The sequence below is a fragment of the Camelina sativa genome, chromosome 11, assembly GCF_030686135.1.
Source record: "Camelina sativa cultivar CO46 ecotype springtype chromosome 11, ASM3068613v1".
Taxonomy (NCBI): Eukaryota; Viridiplantae; Streptophyta; class Magnoliopsida; order Brassicales; family Brassicaceae; genus Camelina; species Camelina sativa.
This window is the reverse complement of record NC_141890.1, coordinates 41,815,216-41,827,693: the sequence shown is the minus strand read 5'-3', so window position 1 is coordinate 41,827,693 and position 12,478 is coordinate 41,815,216. Positions and strand designations below refer to the sequence as shown.

General features: G+C 38.3%; 4 protein-coding genes and 1 pseudogene across 8 annotated transcripts; 4 read left to right on the top strand and 1 right to left on the bottom strand.

Moving 5' to 3' along the window:
* Positions 1–129: 129 nt before the first annotated feature.
* On the bottom strand, positions 130–2,810 carry LOC104725714 (uncharacterized). 4 transcript variants are annotated; one of them, XM_087476143.1, is made up of 7 exons: positions 2,466–2,810; positions 1,349–1,488; positions 1,150–1,238; positions 996–1,070; positions 796–903; positions 600–701; positions 130–512 (listed from the first exon to the last, which is right to left on the bottom strand). In XM_087476143.1, the coding sequence occupies exons 2-7, from the start codon at positions 1,455–1,457 to the stop codon at positions 213–215; spliced, it is 783 nt and encodes a 260-aa protein (XP_087332269.1). In that variant the 5' UTR covers positions 1,458–1,488; positions 2,466–2,810; the 3' UTR covers positions 130–212. The 4 variants fall into 4 exon arrangements, with proteins under 4 accessions (XP_087332269.1, XP_087332267.1, XP_087332268.1 ...); XM_087476141.1 differs by lacking the exon at positions 2,466–2,810 and adding an exon at positions 1,672–2,309 and having other exon boundaries at positions 1,349–1,467; XM_087476142.1 differs by lacking the exon at positions 2,466–2,810 and adding an exon at positions 1,672–2,251.
* Positions 2,811–4,344: 1,534 nt separating this feature from the next.
* LOC104725710 (ethylene-responsive transcription factor ERF025-like) lies at positions 4,345–5,348 on the top strand. Its single transcript, XM_010444412.3, has one exon. It carries the CDS (start codon positions 4,502–4,504, stop codon positions 5,213–5,215), a length of 714 nt encoding a protein of 237 aa, XP_010442714.2. The 5' UTR covers positions 4,345–4,501; the 3' UTR covers positions 5,216–5,348.
* An 869-nt stretch (positions 5,349–6,217) lies between these two features.
* On the top strand, positions 6,218–10,301 carry LOC104725709 (importin subunit alpha-like). Its single transcript, XM_087476136.1, has 10 exons — positions 6,218–7,948; positions 8,045–8,144; positions 8,245–8,339; positions 8,427–8,549; positions 8,626–8,802; positions 8,881–9,044; positions 9,140–9,221; positions 9,338–9,466; positions 9,565–9,692; positions 9,776–10,301. The coding sequence occupies exons 1-10, from the start codon at positions 7,931–7,933 to the stop codon at positions 10,089–10,091; spliced, it is 1,332 nt and encodes a 443-aa protein (XP_087332262.1). The 5' UTR covers positions 6,218–7,930; the 3' UTR covers positions 10,092–10,301.
* On the top strand, positions 6,403–7,763 carry LOC104725708 (uncharacterized). Its single transcript, XM_087476138.1, has one exon. The coding sequence runs from the start codon at positions 6,403–6,405 to the stop codon at positions 7,591–7,593; it is 1,191 nt and encodes a 396-aa protein (XP_087332264.1). The 3' UTR covers positions 7,594–7,763.
* Positions 10,302–11,535: 1,234 nt separating the features above from the next.
* LOC104725707 (dehydration-responsive element-binding protein 1D pseudogene) lies at positions 11,536–12,464 on the top strand (annotated as a pseudogene). The gene has a single exon (XR_015572977.1). The product of XR_015572977.1 is annotated as a dehydration-responsive element-binding protein 1D pseudogene (transcript).
* The last annotated feature ends 14 nt before the right edge of the window (positions 12,465–12,478 follow it).

The window sequence follows — 12,478 nt, the reverse complement described above, 5'->3', positions numbered from 1 at the left end:
TTTATTTTCGTTAATAACTAGGATCCACTTTGGGCCTCTTATCTTAAGTCTTAACCACACACAAAATGTAAATTCATTTTACAATAACCTCTTTTAAAAAAATGAAATTAAAGAAGAAAATACAAAATCTAGAAGGAAAAAATCATATTATATATACCCATTTTACACTATCATTTTTGGATTTGCAATGACAAGTTGTTTATGTAACAAGATCATGGAGGGATTTGGTTCATCATCACAAACTTGAGATACAGTTCATATAACTCCCATAACAATAACCCTATAATGGTGTCTCTTGCGAGACTTTTTAAAACCTTTTGAATCCAGCCTTCCGATGATGTTGTACCACCTTTATATGAATCTCCTCTTCCCACCAAGTCTCTAAACCGAAGATCTCCGGAGTCTGACACCAATGCATAGATCACACCGTTCATGTGTCCTTTTCCGATCACTCCCACCACTGTTTTACACCCGTTCACTGCTTTACTCCTCTTCAACGACCAAGCTAGATACTGTCTCCAAGCAAAGAAAAAAAAAACATTACTTTATCGAGTACTATCGGTTTTTGGTTTTGGATCAGTTTCGGTTTTTATGCTTACGGTGTCTCTTTCGTGTATTAGAGGCAGTAAGAGTGATGGGTATGAGAAACTTAGCCGTTCGTATAGCTGCAAACTTCCATTGCTTTCATCAGTCTCTTGTTCCTGTTGCAATGTATATACAAACTCCAAAGTTACAAACTTTATCATATTCTTCAAAGTTTAACTAAACCCGAGTTGGGGAAAATAAAGCAAAAACCTTAAGCTCAGCTGCGGATATACTGGATGAAGATGTGATTGCCCGAGTCACAGCCATCACCAGATTATACTTCTCTCCCCATTTCAGTGAGTTCCAAGCCCTTTCGAGCTACAAAATTAACATTAAAAAGCCATTAGTCCCATTGGTTTTAAATCCATCTTGCATATGTTAGTCAGAAACAATTAGTTGTTAAACATTACTGTGATTTCGATGGGTCTGTCTCCAAGAACCAGCTGTGCACCAACTTCCTCAGAAGCTTTCCGAGCAGCACGAAACTGCAATAAAGTTTGATCAAGAACATTCTCAATGCCTCAAAACGAACCCTTAAAATCATATGGATACTCAAAACCATACCTCATCCCCAAAAGGTCGGTCAGCAACAGAAGATAACTTAGAAGAGAAAACCGCCAAGAGAAGCCGCAAGGCCAACGCAGTTTGACCTCCTTATGATCATCCCAACCAACACACACAACAACAACAACAAATCAAACATTGAAGCAAAAGCAAGTACATGGATAAAGAAAGGTGAAGGTTACTGATTAGATCGTTATACCCAAGTCTAAGCTCCGGCAAACAGCACCAAGAAAGCCTGTTCCAGTCAACGACAACACTCCGGATTTCAAATCTTTGTCAGCCTCTCCTCCAACACTCGAAGTATACATAATCCCAGCTCTGCAATACCAACATCAACCTCTGCAATGTGTTACTGTCAGATACTTTTGTTCCCCAAATCACAATTCCCATCACAACACGATGGCCTCTCAATTTGTACCAAACCTAATCCAATTCCCTCAATATATCAAATTGACAACAAATTCTCAAACTTTCATAGATAAACTCATCAAATTTCACATAAAACCCTAAAAAGAATTTGACTTTCCTGCTACGACAGAGCTCGACGGCGACATTATCAGGTTTCAAAGTACGGACGACGCGTTCAACGACGGAAGCAGACTCCGACGAGATATGAGAAGTACCCACAAGCCAAATCGCTTCGGGCTCAACGAACTCCTTGCGCCAAGATGGAACAGGGCCAAAGCTCTGTTTCTGGACCAGAACCAAAGTCCCGTTATCAGCGAGGTCAAGCAACTCCGGGGAAGTTTTAGCGATTGCGGCTCGTGAGTCCGACGCAATCTCGTTGCGGAAATCGAAGTCCGGCGGAGGAGTCTGGACAGAGACGGAGACGGAGAGTGAGAGTTTGGTGGGTTTGATGAAGAAAGGCTTTGAATTTAAGGGTGTGAAGAAGGGGAAGGTTACTGGACTTGGAAGGAGTTTCATCGGATGCTGATGAACTCCGAGAGAGTCAGAGAGGATGAGATGATGAACAAAGTCGAGATCTTTTTTTATTTCAACAAATCGTGTGTTGTGAAAAGATTGAAACATTGATTGGTTTAGAATACATTTGGGGTGTTTTTGTGATTTTACGAGGATGACGAGAGTGCACGTTAATGGCCACAATGACACTTTGACATTTTGACATTACTATGAATCAACCAAACATGAAACTATCTAATTCAGTTTAGTCGATTCTCAAATCTTTAATTACCTTACATATGGTCTAGATCTAAGAACATTTGTTTCTTATCCCATCATCATTACACATTCTAAGCATATGGTTAACTCATACAATCATCAAAACTCATAAGTAACAAGTGGATCACTAAACTCACTTTTGGGGCTTGACCGGCATTGACCGATCACCGGAAAAGTTATCGTAGCACGTTTAGTAGGCAATTAAGACAATGTTCATAGGCCATAGGGGCGGGCATTAGCACGTGATGCTGGACAATGACCAAAAAAAAACATGTAAAAGTAAATTTAGTCAGGTCGAAGGAAGCAAAGAAGCAAAAGAGGAGCTAAAGGACCGGAGGTTGTCGTATGGGTGTAATATGGCTTTTATATAACGTTTGGGTAGTAGTACCAACTTGGTACAAAGGGTAGGGGCCTGCACTGGATCGCATGACCTTTCTCTAATGCATATATGTAGAGAAAAAATCATGTCGAGTATTATGTATTCGAATTATATCATCCATGATACCTTTAAATGGCTGTGTGTGTGTAGACGTACTGACGTAGGATTGAAGATAGTAATAGTTTAATAATACCTAACATGGGGGTGATTAGAGGATGATCTCACATCATTTTTTAGTGATCTTGTGGGCTGTAATTATGAAACAAATAAAATATGGAAAACGAGCCTATAGGAGAGTCCTACCGTGATACACAAATCGTGTGGGACATTTCATTCTCATAATGTATCAGTAAGACTCGTCGTCTTACCAAGCTTTGGCTGGCTTCCTTAAGTGCTCACCATTACCCATTAAAAGTACATCTCGACTTTTTTATCTATTTTATTTCTGTCATTTTATTGCCTCTTTGGTACCGTTCACCCTTAACTATTATTTGATTAACTAATTTAATTTTCTCTTCGTAATATTGAAATCGCGCAAAGGTACGTGTTCGATTCGCAGCCTAGCTTTTTGTTTTGTTTTCCCTTTAAATAAAAATCGTTGGCAAAAGTGGAATGAAAATACCCTTTTGTACAACTCATTAAGTGGAGGGGTTGATACTTGAATACTTGATACGGAAGGGTATCTTCGCTGTCCTCCAAACAACAACAAAAAGTTCTGATTTGTTCAATTTCTTCCAAATTCTTTAATACTAGGTTTTAATACAATTTATAAAACCAAATGCCAAAGGTTACATAGTACAATTTTAGGCTTTAAATATTGACATGTGGTTGCAAACTCGGTGTATAACTTTTTCGTAAATATTATTATGATTAGTTTCTGGGCATTAAGTTTTTTAAAAAGCATTAGTTTCATGTGATCAAAATATTAAACTTTGGTGTAGTTTGGCAAATTCACGGGACGGCTTGACAAATTATGCTATTCGATCATCTACAACAGATTTCTTTATTTTTATCTGTAAAATAGAAGAACTCTATAATATAATATAAGTGAAATAGAATAAAGATTATTATATTTTTTTTTATATACGATAGGTTCGGAGATGCTCTTTGGAAAAAAATTATAAAAGTCTTAAAATTTTTCTGAAAAGAATTACAAAGTTTACTATTACCAACAAAATACAAAGTATACCTCGCTAATATTTTGCTCAATCGAGCAATGGAAAAAATGTTTTTTTGGTCCATCAATTCTTCATTCCACTAAACCTCTACAACCTTACAATATACTGTATTTAATATTTGTAAGTTTTTAACCCTATTTCGTGTAGCTTAATAGATTATCCATAAGTCAAGCCACTTAGTTAATACCCAATATAGAAGAAGCTCTACCCAATAGGCTACTATCGAATCAATTAGTGTAGTTTGCGATTTGGTCATCCTGAGTGGCTGTCTCTACATAGGGCTCACAAATCTACTCTTTATTTTTTGAAAATGGTATACTAGTATTAAAAATTGAATATGATCAATTGAGCAATGAGGTGAGAGGAAAATTGCATTTTCTCTTTATACAAATCATAAAGAAATAAATATCATAATCAAATATAAGTTGTATAAATGTGTAACAGCTAACATCATTCAACCAAAAAACGGAGCTTCTTACGAATTTGCCACGGTTTTAAAATCTCTCTCATCTGAAAACATACCATATAACAAACACAATTTGATAAGAAAAAAAAAACAGAACACAAAACACATTTGTAACATTAGTTTAACTATCAGACAAAACACATTCTTCTTATGTCGAATACTAAATCTCCGACCACCGGGAATCAAGAAACTACGACGTCGTCTCGTGAAGTCTCAATCGCATTGCCTTCAAAACCTTCTGATCAGTCTCCTCAATCCTCTCCAAGTTCTTCTTCTTCACCGAGACCGTCTACTCTCGCCTCCGCCGGTGGATCTCCGGCGAGGAGAACGGGGACTGGATTATCCGGGAAGCACTCTTTCTTCAGGGGAATAAGGCTACGAAACGGGAAATGGGTATCGGAGATCAGAGAGCCACGTAAAACGACAAGGATATGGCTCGGGACTTATCCGGTACCGGAGATGGCTGCAGCGGCTTACGATGTGGCGGCTTTAGCTTTAAAAGGCTCCGACGCCGTTTTGAATTTTCCCGGTTTGGCTTTGACTTACGTGCCTCCGGTTTCGAACTCTGCTGCGGATATAAGAGCGGCTGCTAGCAAAGCAGCGGAGATGAAGCAGCCGGATCCGGGTGAAGCTGAGAAGGTATTGGATCCGACGGGTCAACCCGGGAAAGAGGAAGAAGTAGTAGTAGAAGGAGAAGAAGGGTTTGAGTTTATGGATGAGGAAGAGATGTTGAATATGCCGACTTTGTTGACGGAGATGGCTGAAGGTATGTTGATGAGTCCACCGAGAATGATGATAACTCCGACGGTGGATGATGATTCGCCGGAGAATCATCATGGAGATAATCTTTGGAGTTACAAATAAAAATCCTTTGAAGCTGTCTTTTTCTTGTTTTTTTTTGCCGGTCGAATGATATTTTTATTTTATTTTTTTGGGTCGATGTAATCGGAAAGTCAAATAGGTTATTAATATATTTGAAAAACGTTATTTTTATGCATATTTGTATTGCTCTATGAATTTGATTTTTTTTTCTTTCTTTTTTCCATTGATTTTTATAACTATGATATATATTGTATTTAATCCTTAGTTATTAGGTCAAATGTTTATTTATGCTGCTATTAGATACAGAAAGTTTTTTTTAAAAAAAAGAAAAAATATATAGAAGTATCTAGAAGCAACACAAAATGTTTGTGGTAACTGATCCATTTTTATTTATTTTAAAATATAACTCTTAGTATTTGTTTGACAAGAGAGAAAAAAGTTCATGGAAAAAAGGAAAGCTTAATTTTATATTTTGTCAACAGCAAACTTAATTTTTGGAAAGATAAAACTGTGATATAATAACTGCATAGGAGAAAATAAATTTGGAACTTACCACACACACATGACACATCTTTATCATATATGGATTATCCAACCATATATATCATGTTTGACAACATTTTGTACACATGTATATACTACTAACTTCTTCAAACTCAATGTTATATGGGTCAATTGCTACATTTATGACAACATTTGCATAAAGATACCTCAAAAACTTCTCAACCAAATTCTTGTCCTTGTGTTTCTTGCCTAGAACACAACTTACCCACTCAAATTCCTCTTTTTTCTTCTTACCCTCACCCATCCGTATGGTTTCTGATTGAGATACCATCATGTCCACTATGTTCCTCTTCCCATTAGTGGTTACTGCAATGTTTCTCATGCATCTTTAACAGTTTCACATCCTATGTAATTTCTTTATGAGAATTGAAAGTAAAAAACAAACAAAAAAAACAACATAGGTAAAAAAAAAGTCTCTCTAGTCGAACTAGAGGCTCTCAAACAACTAAAACCAAAGGAGAGGATAAACTTTACTTAGGCAGGCATATCCATCCGCACAGCCGTCGTCTTCCTCGCCGGACATGCTAGATAACAACAGTCCTCACCCAAACTTGTCCGGACCAGAGGGACCATCTCTGATACGTGTCCACAAGACCTAAACCAACCTCTCTCAAAACACTAATCACCTAAGCCAATTTCACTGGTTCCATTGCCGGAAGCTCCCAATGAGTTTGTTCTGTAATCTAATTGAGACCCTTTATCCAAAACCATTCCTTTCCCACAAATCTCACTTCTTCACCTTCTCCGATTCCAAATTCCGAAATCCTAAACTCGTCACCTTCCCACTTCACCGTCTACGTCCGATCAAATCATGTCTCAAATCAGCATCTTCATCAGAAATCGACTTAGTAAGAAACAAAGAAGGTGTCTTTGCTCCAAAGGAGAAGAAAGTAGTAGTCTTGTGGGACTTAGACAACAAACCACCACGAGGACCACCATACGAAGCAGCTAGAGCTCTCCGTAAAGTCGCAGAGAAGCTCGGCCGAGTCGTTGAGATCTCCGCTTACGCAAATCGTCATGCTTTTATCCATTTACCTCACTGGGTCGTCGAAGAGAGACGTGAAAGGAGGAGTCTTGATTTCATGGAGAGGAAAGGAGAAGTGACCCCGATCGAGCCTTACATATGTGGAGTTTGTGGTCGGAAGTGTAAAACGAATCTTGACTTGAAGAAACATTTCAAGCAGCTTCATGAGAGAGAGAGACAGAAGAAAGTGAATAGGATGAGGTCTTTGAAAGGTAAGAAGCGTCAGAAGTTTAAAGAACGTTATGTTTCAGGGAATGAGAAGTATAATGAAGCGGCGAGGAGGTTGTTGACTCCTAAAGTTGGATATGGGTTAGAGGCTGAGCTACGGCGAGCTGGGGTTTATGTGAAGACTGTGGAGGATAAGCCACAAGCGGCTGATTGGGCTGTGAAGAGACAGATACAGCATTCTATGACTAGAGGGATTGATTGGTTGGTTTTGGTTTCTGATGATAAGGATTTTTCAGATATGTTGAGGAAAGCTAGGGAGGCTGATCTTGGGACTTTGGTTGTTAGTGATAGGGATAGAGCTTTGGGAAGGCATGCTGATTTGTGGGTGCCTTGGATTGGTGTGGAGAAGGGAGAGATAGGGGAGAAGGATTTGATTCCAGGGAAGAGACCACTGTTTGAGGAGGATGAGGTGGGGTTTAGTAGTGGAGATGAGTTGTTTTCATTGTCGTATGATGAGGATGAGAGGGCGGAGATGACAGTGGAGAGTGATGGGTTTGGGAGGTTTAATGTGTCTGCGTTTGCGGAAGATGAATGGGTGGAGTATGAAGGAGGCTTTGCGTTGAGTGATAGTGATGATGATAGTGACGATGAGCTTGGTTTCTGATACATAGTGATTGAGTTGCATCCTCTGATTGTTAGTTAATTGGTTCGAAAGAGCTCTGGTTGATTGATGTAATTGAAGTCAAAAGCATAACCATTCTTACATAAGCCAAGTTATAATCCGGTTTAAATCAAAATCTAAATTTCAATTTTATATACAAACCCCTTTTTGTTTTTGTTCGCCTCTTTAAAAGTTCACGTGCTTTCGTTTTTTCGCTCCTTGTTTTCTTTTCTTGCATTCTTGCTCAATTGCAAAAACCGTTCTCTTTCACACAGTTCAGTAGAGATTTCTAGGGTTTCTCTTTCAAGTTTTGTAAATTGCTTTTGGAGAGGAGAAAGCCATGTCGCGGAAAACAGAGGTTCGTCTAAACTTATCTCACAAGTAATCAATCACTCTCTGGTGAGTTTGGGATTGGTTTAGGGTTTCGATTGATGGAGTGTTCCTTTCACCGTAGGTGGAAGAAGTTTCACAAGCTATGATCGATGGTGTTATGTCAGATGATCTTGCATTACAGTTTGAATCTACTGTCAAGATCACAAATATTCTATCACGGAGTAAAAAAAAATCCTCTGTTTTTTTCCTCTCATTGCTTTTCTTGAAACCTAGATTTCGAAAGATTCTTCTTTTATTCACTAACTCGAATCTTTCTTCCAGGAGATACAACTATTCCTTGTGAAGCTGTTATACGATCTGGAGTTGTGCCTCGTCTCGTTCAGTTTCTTTACAAGGATGAATACTCTAGGCTTCAAGTTAGAAGAAAACGTCCCTCCTCATCAAGTTAAATATCTTTTGATGATCTTTGATTCCAGTTTACATTCAATGATCTTTTTCTATAGTATGAGGCAGCTTGGATTCTCACAAACATTGCTATTGAAAAACCGAATGAGTTAGTTGATCACGACGCTGTTCCAATCTTAATTCAGCTTCTTGGTTCTCCTAAAGAGTCTGTCCGTGAGCAGGTATGTATTCTACTTGTTTAGTAGATATGTATGTATGCTTTGTCACAGTTACGAGTTTTGAAGTTACTTTGTGTAGGCTATATGCGCACTGGGTAACGTTGCTGGTCATTCAACGAAGTACCGTGACTTTGTTCTTCTGTTAGGGGTATTGATGCCACTGTTAAGTCTTCTGTACAACGGTAATACGCTCAGGATTGGCACTCGGACTTTGTGTAACTTGTTTTGTGGCCAACCTCCCCTGACCTTCGATCAGGTCTTCTTACTTCTCTCTCCTCTGTTTCCTCTGTTTGTATACGTCCAATGCTTAACATATGAAGCAATGATTCAACAGATGAAACCTGCTCTCCCTGCACTTAAACTACTTCTTCATTCAAACGATGAAGAAGTCGTGAAAAATGCTTGCTTGGCACTATCTCATATCTCTACTGGTTCTGAAGATGGTATCCAAAGTTTGATTGAGGCTGACTTTGTCTCAAAACTAGTTCAATTGCTCAAGTTAGTGCTTCTCAGAAGTCAGAACATATTTAAACCCTTTGCGACATGTTCGAATAATGAAGGCTGATCATTTTTTTTTTTTTTTTGGTTTGCAGACACTACCCTTCTCCAGCGGTGCTTGTTCATGCACTTCGTACCATTGGGACTATAACTGCTGGAAATAATCAGCAAACACAGGTATGTAATTCATATTTATCACAAATATCCCTTGAATGTAACCAAACAACAAAATGCTTTGTTTTAAACATCTCCTCTTAGGGCTCTGAATGTTTCTCTTTGAACTTATTCCTCAGTCTGTGGTCAATTGCGGTGCTTTACCAGTTCTTTACAACTTACTTACTCGAAACTATGAGAAATACATAAAGAAGAGTGCTTGCTGGGTGATTTCAAACATCACTGCAGGCACTGTAGAACAAATTCAGGTGAGTAGCTTTTGTTGCTACTTTGCGATATACATCCTTTGTCTTTTGCTATCACTAAATGTTTATTTGTCTTTCTTTTCTCCCCCTATTGATTACAGTCAGTGATTGATGAATATTTGATTCCAACCTTGGTCAATCTGGCTCAAAGTGCTGATATTGACATAAAGAAAGAAGCTGTATGGGCAATTTTAGGTGTGGTCGTATGTGGTTCTCTTCATCAAATCAAGTACGTCCCTGTCTTCTTCTTTTTTTTCACTTTGGCGTGCTTATAGATCATCAAGTCTCACATTCTCCATTGGTGTGATTCAGATACATGGTGAAGCAGAGTTGCATAAAACCTTTATGCGATATTCTAGTATGTCCAGATCTAAGAACCAGCTTCCTCTCAAAGTGTCTGGATGGGTTAGAAAACATTTTGAAGGCCGGAGAGGTTGTGACGAATGTAAGAGACAGGAACTGTTATGCTCTGCTGATTGAAGGTGCAGAAGGGCTAGAAAAGATCAAGAACCTGCAAAGCCATGAAAACAATGAGATCAGCGTGAAGGCTTTGAAGATTCTGGGATATTGGCTTGTAGAAGATGATGAGAAGTACGAGTACCAAAGTGATGAGTCAGTTGGATCTTAGAGTCAAAACTCCAAGAGCGCGAGTGGAGAACTTTACTTGGTGTTCAATCGAATGTACAGAGTTGATATGAGACTTTGGCGTTGAGTGATAGTGATGATGAGCTCTTCTAATTCATGGTGATTGAGTTGCATTTATGAATGTTAATTGGTTTGTGTTGAGTGATAGTGATGATGAGCTCTTTAATAGAAAACCTTCATTCTACATAGTAAAGATGATGGTCAACCTCTGATCCATATTTAGGAGTTGGCAAAACTAGCCGAACCAACCTGCAAAGACTATGCTATTACATTAGTATTTGTTTACAGCAAGCCGACTTAGTAAGTGCCTCAACATTTTCATATCGATTAATCTGATATAAAATTATCTTTTAACCTTTGATAAAAGTAGTTTTTGTCGACTCGTTATAGCTCGACCGCTTACCCCCAATTCTTCCAGTACTTCAAAATAATATTTTTTTTTATATGACTGCAAGTTTATTTTATTTTACTAACCAAAATTAATTATGAATGATATTTATTTTAATTGTTCCGAATAATCTAAATTTATTTCCAAAGCAAACCGAATGGAGGCAAGTGTTTGTTGTTTTGTTTGAACTTTTGTGTCCCAAGACCAAAAAGAACTCGTTTGACCAAAAAAAAAAAAAAAACCAAAAAGAACTCGAATTTTGAAATCGTCCAACGTCCAACCAAACCAAAGTTAGTGTCTCTAGAAGCAAAATTTTATACTACATTACTTTCCAAAAAAGGTTAGTAAAGCAAAGAAACAGAACCAGCCTTGGCCACGTATCCAATTTTGGCTTAGTTAAATAATAAGAATAATAATTCGACTCAACGAAAGAAGAAGAAATGATTTAAAGGACAAAAAAAGAAGCCAAAAGAAGAAAGTCCATAGAATAATGAATAGTCCAAAGGATTTCCAAAAATAAAGCATTAGACCAAAAAATCCAGAAGATTTTCAAAAAAAATAATGAATAAAAACAAAAAAGACCCACATCTCATGAAAGCGCGTGGGTCATAATTAAAAAAAAAAAAAACACAAAACCGTGGCTCGACGGCGGACGCACAGTCCTTTCAAACGTGGCTCACCTCTCGAACCAAAAAGAGAGCAGTTCAGTCCAAATGTCGAAACCGTGTCTTGATGACGTCATCCCTAACCCATCTCTTTCACTTTAAACTAAAGTCTCTTTTGTCTTTTTGCTAAATCGTTCCCTTCCTCCGAACATAACTTAATCGAAATTGAATATAATAACTAAAATATAAAAACTGAGCTATCGAATCCAAAACCGACACAGTAGGCAATACACTCGGACTAAGTAAAGTGATTCAGAAGGACACGTGTCAGTAAAATACCGTGGGACAGTTGTCTTTACCAGATTCCTCCGTGTTCTGTCTCGCTTTTTTTTGTTCTTATAAAATAAAAAATAAAACACAACACAACTTCACTTTCTGTAATAAAAATATCTCAAAAAGTTCCAAACACCTGAAAAAAAGAAAAGAAAAAAAGATAGAAAGAGAAATTAAACATCTTATCCGGAACACACAAATATGAATCCTTTTTGTTCTGCTTACTCGGACTCGTTCCTCTCAGTACCCGATCATAGGTCTCCGGTTTCAGACAGTAGTGAGTGTTCACCGAAGCTAGCTTCGAGTTGTCCTAAGAAACGAGCTGGGAGGAAGAAGTTTCGTGAGACGCGTCATCCGATTTACAGAGGAGTTCGTCAGAGGAACTCTGGCAAATGGGTTTGTGAGGTTAGAGAGCCTAACAAGAAATCTAGGATTTGGTTAGGGACTTTTCCAACGGTTGAAATGGCTGCTCGTGCTCACGACGTTGCTGCTTTAGCTCTCCGTGGTCGCTCTGCTTGTCTCAATTTCGCTGATTCTGCTTGGCGGCTTCGTATCCCTGAGACTACTTGTCCTAAGGAGATTCAGAAAGCGGCGGCTGAAGCTGCGATGGCGTTTCAGAATGAGAGTGTGACTGCGGAGGGATCGCAAACTGCGGCGGAGACGGAGGCTGTGAGGGAAGGGGAGAGGAGAATGGTAATGGAGGAGCAGAGTAGTGGTGTGTTTTATATGGATGAAGAGGAAGTTTTGGGGATGCCCAACTTTTTTGAGAATATGGCTGAGGGGATGCTTTTGCCCCCGCCGGAAGTTTGCTGGAACCTTAACGACTTTGACGGTGATGCTGACATGTCACTTTGGAATTTTAACGATTGAATTTTTTCAAATAAAAAAAAGTTGTTTCTGGATGATAAATTGATAATAAGTTAGTTTAGAGATTAGTTGGACTTCTAGGATTGGTCCGTAGTTACGTATTATATCATGTATTCTTTGGTACAAAAAATTTGGAGTCATAAATAGTATATCATTTATTATATATTAGTCATGTAT

Excerpts from the sequence above, each read along its gene's own strand:
- LOC104725709 (XM_087476136.1), top strand. Across the intron at positions 8,340-8,426 it reads ATGAATACTCTAGGCTTCAA|TATGAGGCAGCTTGGATTCT; the intron begins GTTAGAAGAAAA and ends CTTTTTCTATAG. Across the intron at positions 9,222-9,337 it reads GAAATAATCAGCAAACACAG|TCTGTGGTCAATTGCGGTGC; the intron begins GTATGTAATTCA and ends CTTATTCCTCAG.
- LOC104725708 (XM_087476138.1), top strand. The coding sequence starts at position 6,403 with ATGAGTTTGTTCTGTAATCTAATTGAGACCCTTTATCCAAAACCATTC.
- LOC104725710 (XM_010444412.3), top strand. The coding sequence starts at position 4,502 with ATGTCGAATACTAAATCTCCGACCACCGGGAATCAAGAAACTACGACG.
- LOC104725714 (XM_087476139.1), bottom strand. The coding sequence starts at position 2,178 with ATGTTTCAATCTTTTCACAACACACGATTTGTTGAAATAAAAAAAGAT. Across the intron at positions 1,472-1,679 it reads CGCCGTCGAGCTCTGTCGTA|GCAGAGCTGGGATTATGTAT; the intron begins GCAGGAAAGTCA and ends GATGTTGGTATT. Across the intron at positions 1,239-1,348 it reads TTGCCGGAGCTTAGACTTGG|GAGGTCAAACTGCGTTGGCC; the intron begins GTATAACGATCT and ends GATGATCATAAG.